The sequence below is a fragment of the Anomaloglossus baeobatrachus genome, chromosome 3 (assembly GCF_048569485.1).
Source record: "Anomaloglossus baeobatrachus isolate aAnoBae1 chromosome 3, aAnoBae1.hap1, whole genome shotgun sequence".
NCBI lineage: Eukaryota > Metazoa > Chordata > Amphibia > Anura > Aromobatidae > Anomaloglossus > Anomaloglossus baeobatrachus.
The window spans coordinates 40,159,543-40,173,050 of record NC_134355.1 but is presented as its reverse complement, the minus strand read 5'-3'; the positions used below and the strand labels follow the sequence as shown (position 1 = coordinate 40,173,050).

The window sequence follows — 13,508 nt, the reverse complement described above, 5'->3', positions numbered from 1 at the left end:
GGAGGAGGGAGCACGTCGCCCCGGCCAGGCTCTGGGAGGAGGGAGCACGTCGCCCCGGCCAGGCTCTGGGAGGAGGGAGCACGTCGCCCCGGCCAGGCTCTGGGAGGAGGGAGCACGTCGCCCCGGCCAGGCTCTGGGAGGAGGGAGCACGTCGCCCCGGCCAGGCTCTGGGAGGAGGGAGCACGTCGCCCCGGCCAGGCTCTGGGAGGAGGGAGCACGTCGCCCCGGCCAGGCTCTGGGAGGGGACAGCACGTCGCCCCGGCCAGGCTCTGGGAGGAGGGGGCACGTCGCCCCGGCCAGGCTCTGGGAGGAAGGGGCACGGCACCCCGGCCAGGCTCTGGGAGGAAGGGGCACGGCGCCCCGGCCAGGCTCTGGGAGGAAGGGGCACGGCGCCCCGGCCAGGCTCTGGGAGGAAGGGGAACGGCGCCCCGGCCAGGCTCTGGGAGGAAGGGGCACGGCGCCCCGGCCAGGCTCTGGGAGGAGGGGGCACGGCGCCCCGGCCAGGCTCTGGGCGGAAGGTAAAGCAGCCCGGCCAGGCTCTGGGAGGAGGGAGCACGGCGTCCCGGCCAGGCTCTGGGAGGAAGGGAAAGCGGCGCCCCCGCCAGGCTCTGGGAGGAAGGGAAAGCGGCGCCCCGGCCAGGCTCTGGGAGGAAGGAAAAGCGGCTCCCCGGCCACGCTCTGGGAGGAAGGGAAAGCTGCGTCCTGGCTCTGGGAGGAAGAGAAAGCGGCGCCCCGGCCAGGCTCTGGGAGGAAGGGAAAGCGGCGCCCCGGCCAGGCTCTGGGAGGAAGGGAAAGCTGCGCCCCGGACAGGCTTTGGGAGGAAGGGAAAGCGGTGCCCCGGCCAGGCTCTGGGAGGAAGGGAAAGCTGCGTCCTGGCTCTGGGAGGAAGAGAAAGCGGCTCCCCCATCCTGGCTCTTGGGGGGAGGGGTAGCATCACCCCGGCTCTGAGAGGAGTGCGGCCCAGCTTTGGAAGGAGTGAGTGGCGCCCTGACTTTTCAGTGTCTGGGTTGTTTTAAATCTTGGTAGTAGAAACCCTAATCTGTCAGAGCAGTCATTTCCAGAGGGAGGGGGGCGACATCAGAACATTATTTATACTCTTGCATAACAGATCTGCTCTCTGACCTTTCCTTGTCTAAACTTGACTGCTTAATGCCGCTCTCCTCCATGTGATGACACCTCTGCTCTGACTGCTCCAGGTCTGGGTTTAGGGCACAGTATTGCTGTTTAATTTGCCCAAACTCTGCTCAATGCAGACCTGGTCTCTGTTGCAGAGCAGCTAGAGGAGGCAGCATTTTGCTCGGTTGTTAAACAAGTAGGATCTTCCCCTGTCTGCGAACTAAGACACGGGCGCAGTTTAGTAATATATTGTGTAAGTGCACTAACAGCTCAGCGGTGCATTGACTTGTTTGTACGGTTTAAAACATATCCCAGAAGTCATTTTACAACATGACCATACCAGGCGGCATTTTCTTCGTTCTACTGTGAGCAGCCTGTGTCCCCTAAACATGCTCCAATGGCTGCAGCGTCTCCAGACTTGTCTCCCATTGAGCACATCTGGGACATCATTGGTCGGTGATTACACAGGAGCTGCCAGCAGAGGATCTTGATTATTTGCCCAAGTGCATTCAGCTTGGCAGAACACTTCTCAGATGACCATTAATAAACCTCATTGATAGCGGCCAAGGCTGTAAGTGCTGGGATTTCTGCACATGGTTGCTCATACTCCATACTGTATAAATCGATATGTATTGACAATTTGGTTACATTTTTTATCATCATTTTTTATATTATTAACCTGTTTATCACTGCTGTAATTTCCATAATCCACCACTTTTTTCTTTGTCGCAATGTGCGTGATACTTCTCCAATTTTCTCACTTTGCATTCTGCTGCTGTACTTCGCGCGTGTGTATATAATGTATGTATAATGTTTTTTTAGACCTTGACAAGCTAGACAATGAAAAGAAAGAGCTCATCCAGACTGATATCGCTGCCTTGCATCACTTCTACTCCAAGAATTTGCACTATGCTGACAATGCCGCACTTGAGATCCTCTTTGCACAGGTAGTGGCTCCTTTTGCATCTTATTCCGTTCGCACAGACACTCTAGTCACTTCCAGAGCTGCATAAAGTAAGCGCTCACAAAATGATGGATGCCAGTGACAGCCGTCCCTACCTGTCGGCATCGGCTGCCGCTGCATCGATCATTTTTGCTCCTCCTGTTCTGGCACTTTGAGATTTGTAGTGAAGGGTCAGCTGTCGCCTGAGTGGTGATCTGCAAAGCCCTCAATGTGTGACAGCTGCTGCTTGTCGGATGATTGAGGAGCCGGCCGTCTGAGCTGCTTTGGAAGATCCGTTATTACAGGTGCACCATTAGGGTTTATGCACAGTAAGTTGTTATTGGGTTTTTAGGCTTTTTTGACCCAGATGAAAAATGGGTCAAACCTTGCAGGTTGTCTCAGCCCCTGGTAGGAAAGGGAGGCCTCCTGCTATCAGCAATGGTGCTGCAGTATTTCACCTAGTTGCTATTTGCTATTTTTTTGCAATTTTACATCATAATAGCTGAAATTCATTCAGAGATCAGCCATACATCGATGGTGACCTAAACTGATTAACTGGGGTAGTGCTCTGTTGAGGAGCTGCCCCTATGTTGTGCTGGTTGCAGAGGGTCTCGAGGTGGGATCCTTGTCGATGTTTGTATCGGTGGGGTTTGGGAAGGTCCTTGTCGATATTGGTCTCATCAGGGGGGATCCTTGTCAAAGTTTGGTATCGGGTATCAGTGGGGTTTGGGGGGGATCATTGATATTGGTCTCATCAGGTGGGATCCTTGTCGATGTTGTTCTTGTCAGGGTATTCTTGTCAATGTTGGTCTCTGTGGGGGTGTGGCTGGGGGGGTTACTAATGGGTTGTAATGTTGGTCTTTTTGGGGTTGGGGGGAGGATCATTGTCAATGTTGGTCTCATCGGGGGGATTCTTGTCAATCTTGGGCTTTGTGGGGGGTGGAGATGGTCTCTGTGGGGTTGGTGGGGATCCTTGTCAATGTTGGTCTGTGTCTCTGGGGTTGGGGGAAGGCTCCTTGTCAATGTGTACCTCATTGTGGGAGGCGGTCCTTGTTGATATTGGTCTCTGTGGTGGTGGGGGTAATCATTTTCAATGTTGGGGTCAGTGGGAAGTGGGATCATTGTTGATGTTGGTCTCAGTGGGAAGTTGGGTGGAGGGTGTCGTTGGGATCCTTGTTGGTGTTGGTATCAATGGGAGGGTGGAGATCCTTGTTGATATTCGTCTGAGAGGTCCTTATCGATATTGGTCTGCGTGAGGGGGATCCATGTCAATGTTGGTCTTGGTGGGAGGTGGTTGGGTGGGATCCTTGTTTATGTTAGTCTCATTGAGAGGTCTTCATCTATGTTGGTCTGGATGGGGGGTTCTTGTGAGTGTTGGTCTTGGTGGGAGGCAGCTGGAGGGAATCCTTGTTGATGTTACCGAAGGATTGGCCCTGAACGTATTATCCAGTTGCTAGTTTTTGGTTTTTTTTTTCGTTTTTTTTTTCGTTTTCTATATCAGAGAGTCAATTATCCTTTTTTTTAAAAAAAATGTCTGGTCAGATGTAATCAATATAGTCACAATCTTGGGAGTAGTGGGACAGTCTTGGTAATTGGGTACAACTATATGGACATCTCTCCATTAAAATTAATGGGATTAATAAGAACCCAGACGTTTTCTCCAGAACTATCATTCAGGGACTTCTAAGTTGTGAATCCACATCTGATCCGTGGACAGGCGTGGTGATGTTGTGGGGGAGGGAGCAGCCATATTTTACAATTCATTTTTAACTTTATTTGAAGGGAGAGATAATTACCGGGCCTGGTGTAAGGAGATCAGTGCAAAACTGAAGGTTATCTTAGATTATATCTTAGATTATATTAGAGTAAATCTAAAATAATGAGAATTATGGAAAGAATAGATCTCCTCTGATTCTTCCTTCTTCTTCTTCTAGGTTAACTGCAATGGCTTCACCATAGAAGACGAGGAGCTGTCTCACTTAGGATCAGCGATATTCCCGGAGTATGAGATTCTCATGTCATTTTATGCCGTACATTAAAATGACGACTTTTGTAACCAGGGGCTTATGTAGTATAGGGACAGTGAGCCTTCGGTGAGGGACGGAGGCCCAGTCCTGGTTTGTCCTGTCCCCTCTACTGCGCAGGACTCTGTCATGGAGGAAGTAACCATTGAAGGTTGCAAAATTGGTTCAATGGTCAAAGAGGAGGGCATGGAGGTGGAACCCAGGACCCTTCCTCCTTTTACAGAACCAGATGCCATACTGGGGGCACAGTTTGATGTTTTCGTCTCTGCCCGCAATGGGGCAGAACGAAGTCCGCCTGCATGTGCCGGGAATGACTGCGCAGGAGCACAATTTTCTCCAGCTACGTGGATGATGATGGAGGCATCATCTACGTCATCAAAGGAGGATGGCAAACTGTGGCAGGAGGGGGGACAGGAGGTGAAAAAGAGCACGCCCATCCGACCAGAACAGGTCGTTTGCATACGTGGTGGCAGATTTTATAAAGTTATTTCTGGGGTCTACAAGGGGAGCCAGGGAACAAGGTGCACCTTCATAGAAAGCAGCCCAGGAGCTGCAGAAGGGGCTACTTTAGGTTCAATACTGAAAAAACTGGTGACAGGTTCCCTTTAATCCTAGGAGCGTACTATTCAAGCAATTGTCTAGTATCATCTGCATCACCCCAGGAAAATACCAAAGTGATTCTTACCGGTTAGAACAGAGTTGCTCTCAATGTGATATTTTTTGAGAATTTCCACACATTGTTGTGTTTTTGCTGTTGCTTTTGTTATTCTTCCAGGAAATGTATAAATAGGCAAATGGGAGTTACCATTTCCCTTGTCAAAGGGGCATGTCACAAAAGTCTAACAGTCCAATCAGTACTTACCATGTCCTTATTGACAAGGGATTAATATAACTTGGGCCCTGTATTTACTTTTTTTTTTTTTTTTTTTGTATTTTTTTGGTGCCAAATTATTTTAAATTGCACACATGGTTTATAAATATTGTGTTAAATCAAAAATCCCCTTTTTTTTATTTTTTGTATTTTACCTTTTTTTAATTAAAAAAAAAAAAAAAGTTGCCTGTTCTGCTAATGTTTTTTGCAAAAAAAAAATCAGACTGACGTAAAATTTCTTCAGAGGGAAGGGGAGTATATATGGGTAAAAAATTGGTCACATTTTAAAGAGTCACAATTGATAAATCGGCTGAAATTTCATCTGGAAATTCCAAACCGGAGCACAAAATGGCAAACATAAAAAAAAAAACATAAAACAAATGGATAAACACATAAAATATACTTTTAAAAACAAGCGATAAGTGAGCTAAAAAAAAAGACACAAATGCAATAATAAATCTGGCTTGTTGGGTTTATTCCTACATTTTCAGGATGAATTGCAGAAAAATGATGCAGACTAGAGATGAGCAGATCCGTGTTTGTTCAGGTTTCCCCAGGTTCGTTTCAGGACTTGACCTTGACCCTGTCCTTGATCGTGTTCAGTATGAACCCTTAAACTTTACAATTCGAGTTTGCTCCTCTCTAATGAAGATCTAAAAAGACTTTCCCGGTCATTGTTGGGCAGTTTCATGCGTCCAATATTCAGTCCTTGGACCGGCCGTGGTCTCCTTACCGAACTCTGCAGCCTCGTAGGCCTCTACTGCTTTTTTTAAGTAGATTGTCGCCATTATATTAGGGAATTTTGATTCAAAGGGGTTATCCATGACTTTTAATTATTTTTTCTTTGTCGCTCCATTGGGAGACCCAGACAATTGGGTGTATAGCTTCTGCCTCTGGAGGCCACACAAAGTATTACACATAAAAAAGTGTAACCCCTCCCCTCTGCCTATACACCCTGCCGTGGATCACGGGCTCCTCAGTTTTATGCTTTGTGTGGAAGGAGGCACACATCCACTCATGAATTCTCAGACTTAGTTATGTCGGTTGAAAGAAAAGAGGACCCCCACGGGGTCCCCGGCATGTTCCCTTCTCACCCCACTATGTCGGCGGTGTTGTTAAGGTTGAGGTACCCATTGCGGGTACAGAGGATGGAGCCACATGCCGTCTCCTTCACCATCCCTTATGCGGCTCTGGGAGAAGTGGGATCCTGAGCGGTTTTCCATTTGCCGGGACCGTGCTCCATCCGCAGCCCCTGAGGGGGAACCTGCCGGACCGGAGCCTCTTCAACCCCAGGGACCGGGCCCTGCAACTTAAAGGTACTCTGTATCCCCGTAGGGGATCGTACAGAGAGTGCACCTTCTTCCCGGAAGCCGCGGTAGTTGTAAAACGGAGGAGGCCAGGGGACTTCCGCAGGCTCCACCATCTCCGCAGTTCACATCCCGGGCGTAGAAAACTGGGAAGCAGATTTTCTCAGTCGTCAGGGCATGGACGCGGGGGAATGGTCTCTGCACCCAGACGTGTTTCGAGAGATCTGTCGCCGCTGGGGAACGCCGGACGTTGATCTCATGGCGTCACGGCACAACAACAAGGTCCCGGCCTTCATGGCACGGTCTCAGGATCACAGAGCTCTGGCGGCGGACGCGTTAGTCCAGGATTGGTCGCAGTTCCGATTGCCGTATGTATTTCCCCCTCTGGCAATGCTGCCCAGAGTACTACGCAAGATCAGGTCCAACTGCCGTCGCGCCATTCTCATCGCTCCAGACTGGCCGAGGCGGTCGTGGTATCCGGATCTGTGGCAACTGACGGTGGGTCAACCGTGGGCACTTCCAGACCGCCCAGACTTGCTGTCACAAGGCCCGTTTTTCCATCTGAATTCTGTGGCCCTCAACCTGACTGTGTGGCCATTGAGTCCTGGCTCCTAGCGTCTTCAGGGTTATCTCAGGATGTCATTGCCACCATGAGACAGACCAGGAAGCCAACGTCCGCCAAGATCTATTACAGGTCTTGGCAAATCTTCCTGTCCTGGTGCACTGATAACGGTTTTTCTCCATGGCCGTTTGCCTTACCCACTTTTCTTTCATTCCTTCAATCTGGAATGGACAAGGGTTTGTCCCTCGGCTCTATCAAGGGCCAAGTGTCGGCGCTCTCCGTGTTTTTTCAAAAGCGTCTAGCCAGGCTTCCGCAGGTCTGCACGTTCCTGCAGGGGGTCTGCCACATAGTCCCACCTTACAAACGTCCGTTGGAACCTTGGGACCTTAACAGGGTCCTGACGGCTCTTCAAAAGCCGCCTTTTGAGCCGCTGCGGGATGTCTCTCTCTCCCGTCTTTCGCAGAAGGTGGCCTTCTTGGTGGCAGTCACGTCACTTCGGAGAGTGTCTGAGCTTGCAGCGGTGTCATGCAAAGCTCCCTTCCTGGTTTTTCACCAGGATAAGGTGGTTCTGCGTCCTGTCCCGGAATTTCTCCCTAAGGTGGTATCCCCTTTTCATCTAAATCAGGATATCTCCTTGCCTTCCTTTTGCCCTAATCCAATTCACCAGTGTGAAAAGGATTTGCACTCTTTGGATCTAGTGAGAGCACTCCGGTTCTACGTGTCTCGCACGGCGCCCCTGCGCCGTTCAGATGCGCTCTTTGTCCTTGTCGCTGGCCAGCGTAAGGGCTCTCAGGCCTCCAAGTCAACCTTGGCTCGGTGGATCAAGGAACCGATTCTCGAGGCCTACCGCTCTTCTGGGCTTCCACTTCCTTCAGGGGTGAAAGCCCATTCTACCAGAGCCGTAGGTGCGTCCTGGGCTTTGCAGCACCGGGCGACGGCTCAGCAGGTGTGTCAGGCAGCTACGTGGTCTAGTCTGCACACTTTCACGAAGCACTATCAAGTGCATACCTATGCTTCGGCAGACGCCAGTCTAGGTAGGAGAGTCCTTCAGGCGGCGGTTGCCCACCTGTAAGAGGGGGCCGTTTTTCGGCTCTTTCGATTGAGGTATTCTTTTACCCACCCAGGGACTGCTCTTGGACGTCCCAATTGTCTGGGTCTCCCAATGGAGCGACAAAGAAAAAGGGAATTTTGTTTACTTACCGTAAATTCCATTTCTTCTAGCTCCTATTGGGAGACCCAGCACCCGCCCCTGTGCCCTTCGGGCTAGTTGTTCTTTTGTGTACACATGTTGTTCATGTTGAATTGTTATTTTGGTTCATGGTCTTCAGTTCTCCGAACATCCTTCGGATTGAATTTACCCTAGACCAATTTATAAGTTTTCTCCTTCCTGCTTTTGCACCAAAACTGAGGAGCCCGTGATCCACGGGAGGGTGTATAGGCAGAGGGGAGGGGTTACACTTTTTAAAGTGTAATACTTTGTGTGGCCTCCGGAGGCAGAAGCTATACACCCAATTGTCTGGGTCTCCCAATAGGAGCTAGAAGAAAAGGAATTTACGGTAAGTAAACAAAATTCCCTTCTTTTGTACATGGGGCTAAGAACAGGCAGGTGGTTCCTAACCATTGGCCTGTTCTGCTTGGGGTCAGTCTCCGCCAGGCCACCCGTCAATGCTGCTGCGTCAATTCACCACTTGTCAATCGTTACTTTTCCTCTTTTTGACTGGGGATCAGACTGATTTGACCGCTCCCCTCAGTTAGCTGGCTGTCAATCAGCCTGACATTGTGAAGGATGCCACATAGCAGAGCGGAAGAGAAGGAGCTGCTCTGTCGCTGTTGATGTTGCAGGCAGGAGTGATCCGTGACTACTCTGAGCCGGCAGAGATCGGCACCGGACAGAAAGGGCAGGTATTTCTTAGCCCCGTGTGCAAAAACATTAACATTCCGGATAACCCCTTTAATAGTAGAGCGTCCTCTGTTTGGCATCCTCATCTCTTAGCAAAGTGAAGAGCGGTTACAAGGAGAGTCTCTACCTGGAAGATCCGTCCGGTCTTGTATTACTTAGGCAGCACATTGATATGAATGGGACTGTAGTACTTTCTTTCTCCTATGGTGGCGCTACATGGAAATATAGCACAAGGAATGATTTCACACAGACAAATTCAAGGTTAAAAGCAAGGAATGAGGCGGAAAATACATAGGTGGACGGGTTATATCTCATCTATGAGATGTCTGCTTCTATATCAAATCTTCACTTTCCTTCTTATAAAAATACTTTATTTTTTGGATTCTCTTTTGTATCTGTTCACCCCAAAAGCCAAGAAAAATCTAGGATTTGATATCGTCATTTAAAATCTTTTTCTAACACATTTTCCTTTTTGCAGCGTTGCACTAATGAATCACAGCTGCTGCCCCAACGTGATTGTGACCTACAAGGGCACCGTGGCCGAGATCCGGGCCGTGCAGGAGATCAGTGCTGGAGACGAGGTGAAAAGTTTTAATATTTCTCATTCATTTTTTTTTTTTTTTTTTTTTATTAGATTCTTTATTACCGACTTAACCCCTTCACGACCGGCCGATTTTTCACTTTCCGTTTTTTTTTTTCGCCATTCTTTTTCTAAGAGACGTAACTTTTTTTATTTTTCAGTCAATATGGTCATGTGAGGGCTCATTTTTTGCGGAACGAGCTGTACTTTTCTATGAATCCATAGGTTTTACCATATAGTGTACTGGAAAATGGCAAAAAAAATTCCAAATGCAGAAAAATGGCAAAAAAAGTGCAATAGCACTATTGTTTTTGAGATCTTTTATTCACTGTGTTCACTGTATGGTAAAACTGATGTGTGGGTGTGATGCCTCAGGTCAATGCAAGTTCGTAGACACCAAACCTGTATAGGTTTACTTTTATATAAGGGGTTAAAAAAAATTCGGAAGTTTGTCTGAAAAAAGTGGCGCACGTTTTACGCCATATTCCGTGACCCGTAGCATTCTCATTGATCTATGGCTCAGTGACTACTTATTTTTTGCGTCTTGAGCTGTCGTTTCTAATGGTACCATTTTTGCGCAGATGCTACGTTTTGATCGCCTGTTATTGCATTTTGCGCAAAAGTTGTGGCGACAAAAAAAACGTCATTTTGGCGTTTGGAATTTTGTTGCCGCTATGCCGTTTACTGATCAGATTAATTGATTTTATATTTTGATAGATCGGGCGTTTCTGAACGCGGCGATACCAAATGTGTGTATATATTTTTTTTTTAACCCTTTAATATTCAATGAGGCGAAAGGGGGGTGATTTGAACTTTTTATGTTTTTTTTTAATTTTTTAAAACTTTTTTTTTTTTTTTATTTTTTTTTATTTTACTAGTCCCCTTAGGGGGCTATTGCGATCAGCAATCCGATAGAGCGATCCGATCGCTCTATCTGCTGATCACAGCTACACAGCTGTAAACAGCAGATACGTGCACTTTCTGCTTCCCTGCCTGGCCTCCGTGGAAAGCGAAAGTGAAAGTAGTTCATGTCTAGCACAGGAGTCATCACATGACCCTGTGCTACCATGACAACCATCGGAAGTCACGTGATCATGTCACGTGACTTCCGGTATCGGGCGGTAAGTAAAACTTTACCGCGATCACGTTTATAATGGCGCTGTCACATATTGACAGCGCCATTACAGGGGTTAAACGGCACGAGCAGATAACGATTCTTCTCGTGCCTAGCAGGCACACATCTCAGCTGTGAAAATCAGCTGAGATGTGCGCCGATCGCAGCATGCTGCTGCCAGGAGCCCGCGGGCAGTAACGTTATGACCGCTAGGACGTAATTTTACGGCCCGCGGTCGTGAAGGGGTTAAAAGCTAAAATCTCTGCAAAAATCCCACGTTAGGAACTTAGAACATTTTTAAGTTTTTTTTTTTTTTTCTTTTTTCCAAAGTGTCTTTACCTTTGGCAAATGAATGACCTATTACAGATACTTTTCATACGCGAGTCTGATAATTCTGATGATCTATCAGGCATTATTGATCTAAATCAAAGGAATTTTACTTTAAATTTATAGTGATTTCAGCCATAAGATTAATTTTGTTTGTGACAATGGCGTTTGGGGGGGAAGTGAATAGTCAGTTTTTATTTGGGTTAAGGGGTTGGAAAATATGGGCAAGCGAAGGGTTGTAGAAGACTGAAAATAGTCAAACTATGATGTCTAGACAACTGGGTTAGAGCACCTTAAAAACTATAGGTCTTGTCACTGTTCCCGGGAAGGTGGTCCCAGCATGTGATGAGTCATGTACAAGGGCTCCCAGCATGTGAATGGACTTGTGGAGTGTTCCCGATATGCGCAGGATGTTGTACTCTCACTATAGAATAGGTAATTTTGGAGTTCCCAGAATGGGACCGGTCTAGAGTAGTGTTCCCAGAATGGGACCGGTCTAGAGTAGTGTTCCCAGAATGGGACCGGTCTAGAGTAGTGTTCCCAGAATGGGACCGGTCTAGAGTAGTGTTCCCAGCATGGGTTGGGTCTTGTGGGTTGGGTGGGGGTTTCTGGCATGAGTTGGATCATATCAGGAGGGATTTCCAGTATGTGGCCGGTCTTGTGGAGTGTTCCCAGTATATATTGAGGTTTGCAGAGAGTTCCCATCGTAAGGTGGCTCTTGTGGGCAGGCAAGGGGTTCCGGCATGTGTTGGGTCATGTTAGATGGGGTTTCCAGCATGTGGCCAGACTTGTAGAGTGGTCCCAATATACAGAGGATGTTTTCTCAGTATACAGTGGGTCTTGTGGGGATTTCCCAGAATGTGGCCAGTGTTGAGGGGTGTTCCCAGTATATGACTGACAGGTTTGCAGAGGGGTATCAGCATCGGTTGGGTCTATTGGGTTTTGTGGCGGGCTCTGGCATGTGTTGGGTCATGTCAGGTGGGGTTTCTGTCGCGGGCGGGGAGGGGACGCTGCGCTCACCCACTGCTCGGGTCCGGCTGCTGCTGCTGCTCGCTCGGTCGGTGGCTCGAGCGGTGGGCCGGATCCCGGGGACTCGAGCGGCGCTCCTCGCCCGTGAGTGAAAGGGGTGGTTTGGTGTAGGGATATTTTCCGTGACGCCACCCACGGTTGTGGTGAGGTGGTGGCACCACCGCTGCTCTGGACGGGGATCCCGGGAGCAGTGACAGGGAGCAGCTCGGATGTTGTTGTTCTCCCCTCCGTGGGTAGGGGGGTTGGTTGTCCCGGGGCCCGGTGAGGGAGGGATGGCAGGCGGGTTACGGGGCCTGGTGAGGTGCAGGGTCGCGGGGGCAGCGCGGTGCCGCACGGCACGGTGGTACTCACTCAGCCAATGATGAATACAAAGTCTCCGGTAAAACAAACGGCTGGATGGACGGGTCCCACAGACGGCTGCGGTAGTTCTCCCGGTAGGTTGGCGGTGACTGCCTTTCCCTGCACCTGTGTTAAGTTCACGGTTCCAATGGCTTCCCACCGGTAACCCGCTCCCCAGCTTGGATGGATGCTGAGGGAGCCCCTTTTGCCCGCAGGCTCTGGCCCTGGGAACTGTAGCCTTGGCGGTGACTGTTTCCCTTCACGGTTTGAGCGGTTGCCTTCAATCGGGTCTTGACTGCTGGGAAACCCCGGAGGTTCCCTTCGCTAACGGATTTGACCGGTTTTACGGCGACTCCTAGCCTGGTCGGGGTCCATAGGCCCTGCCGAATGGTGCTGGCTTTTCTTCGCTCCCCGATCCGGTACCGGCGGGCCACCGCCCGTCCCCGGTCCTTACGGTTCACTGCAATCAGTCTCTCCTGCAGACGGTCACCACCGTCTGCCAACCTTGCTGTATGTGCCCGGGCCACGCACCCGGACACCGTCAGTCTCCTCTACTACCACTTCACTTCGCCACTCCTCAAACTCACCTCACTTCTCTCCTCTGTATGAATTCTCTCTTCCTTTTCCCGCCTCCAGGACTGTGAACTCCTCGGTGGGCGGGGCCAACCGCCTGGCCCACCCCCTGGTGTGGACATCAGCCCCTGGAGGGAGGCAACAAGGATTTGTGTCTGACTTCAGTGTGCCTAGCCGGGGTGTGGGGTGTGTTGTTGTAGCACCTGTGACGTCCTGGCTTGTCCAGGGCGCCACATTTCCATCATGTGGCCAGACTTGTAGAGTGGTCCCAATATACAGAGGATATTGTATTCCCAGTATGTCTTGTGGGGATTTCTCAGAATGTGGATGGTTTTATGGAGGGTTCCCAGTATATGGAAGGTTTTGCAGAGGTGTTCCCAGCATGTGGCCGATCTTCTGGTATGTCCTCTCATGTGGCTGGAGTTGTGAAGTGTTCTTGTAGAGGGTGTCCAAGCATGCGGTGGGTCTTGTAAGGAGGGGTTACCTACATACAGCAGAGCTTCTGGGGGAGGAGGTTCCAGCGCATGGCAAAAAAAGTGGTCCAATAAATGACAGCCAGTGAACTAGTGATGGGGTCATGGACGTCCAAGGCTCAGTGATTCATAGGGGGTTAAGTATAACCCCTCTAGTCCCACAGAAAATCTACGATAGCAGAAATTACTGACAAAAATTCCTGCTGGCTCTTTACGCAAAGGTGTCGGAGCATCGAGGGTTCCGTGTAACTGCAAACATGGTGACCATTGCCCACAGTGAGTACATGCGCATCAGAACTGGACCATGGAGCAGAGGAAGAAGGTCTGTTTGGTTCCATCCATCCAGACAA

The 13,508-nt window shown here is 49.6% G+C and overlaps 1 protein-coding gene across 1 annotated transcript in view; it reads left to right on the top strand.

Annotated features, from left to right (window-relative positions):
• Positions 1–13,508, top strand: part of SMYD2 (SET and MYND domain containing 2) — an 81,813-nt gene that overhangs the window by 25,420 nt on the left and 42,885 nt on the right. The window contains exons 5-7 of the mRNA XM_075339141.1: positions 1,939–2,063; positions 3,994–4,061; positions 9,202–9,304. Of these exons, the coding sequence (XP_075195256.1) occupies positions 1,939–2,063; positions 3,994–4,061; positions 9,202–9,304 (296 nt within the window). The remainder of the gene's footprint in view (positions 1–1,938; positions 2,064–3,993; positions 4,062–9,201; positions 9,305–13,508) is intronic.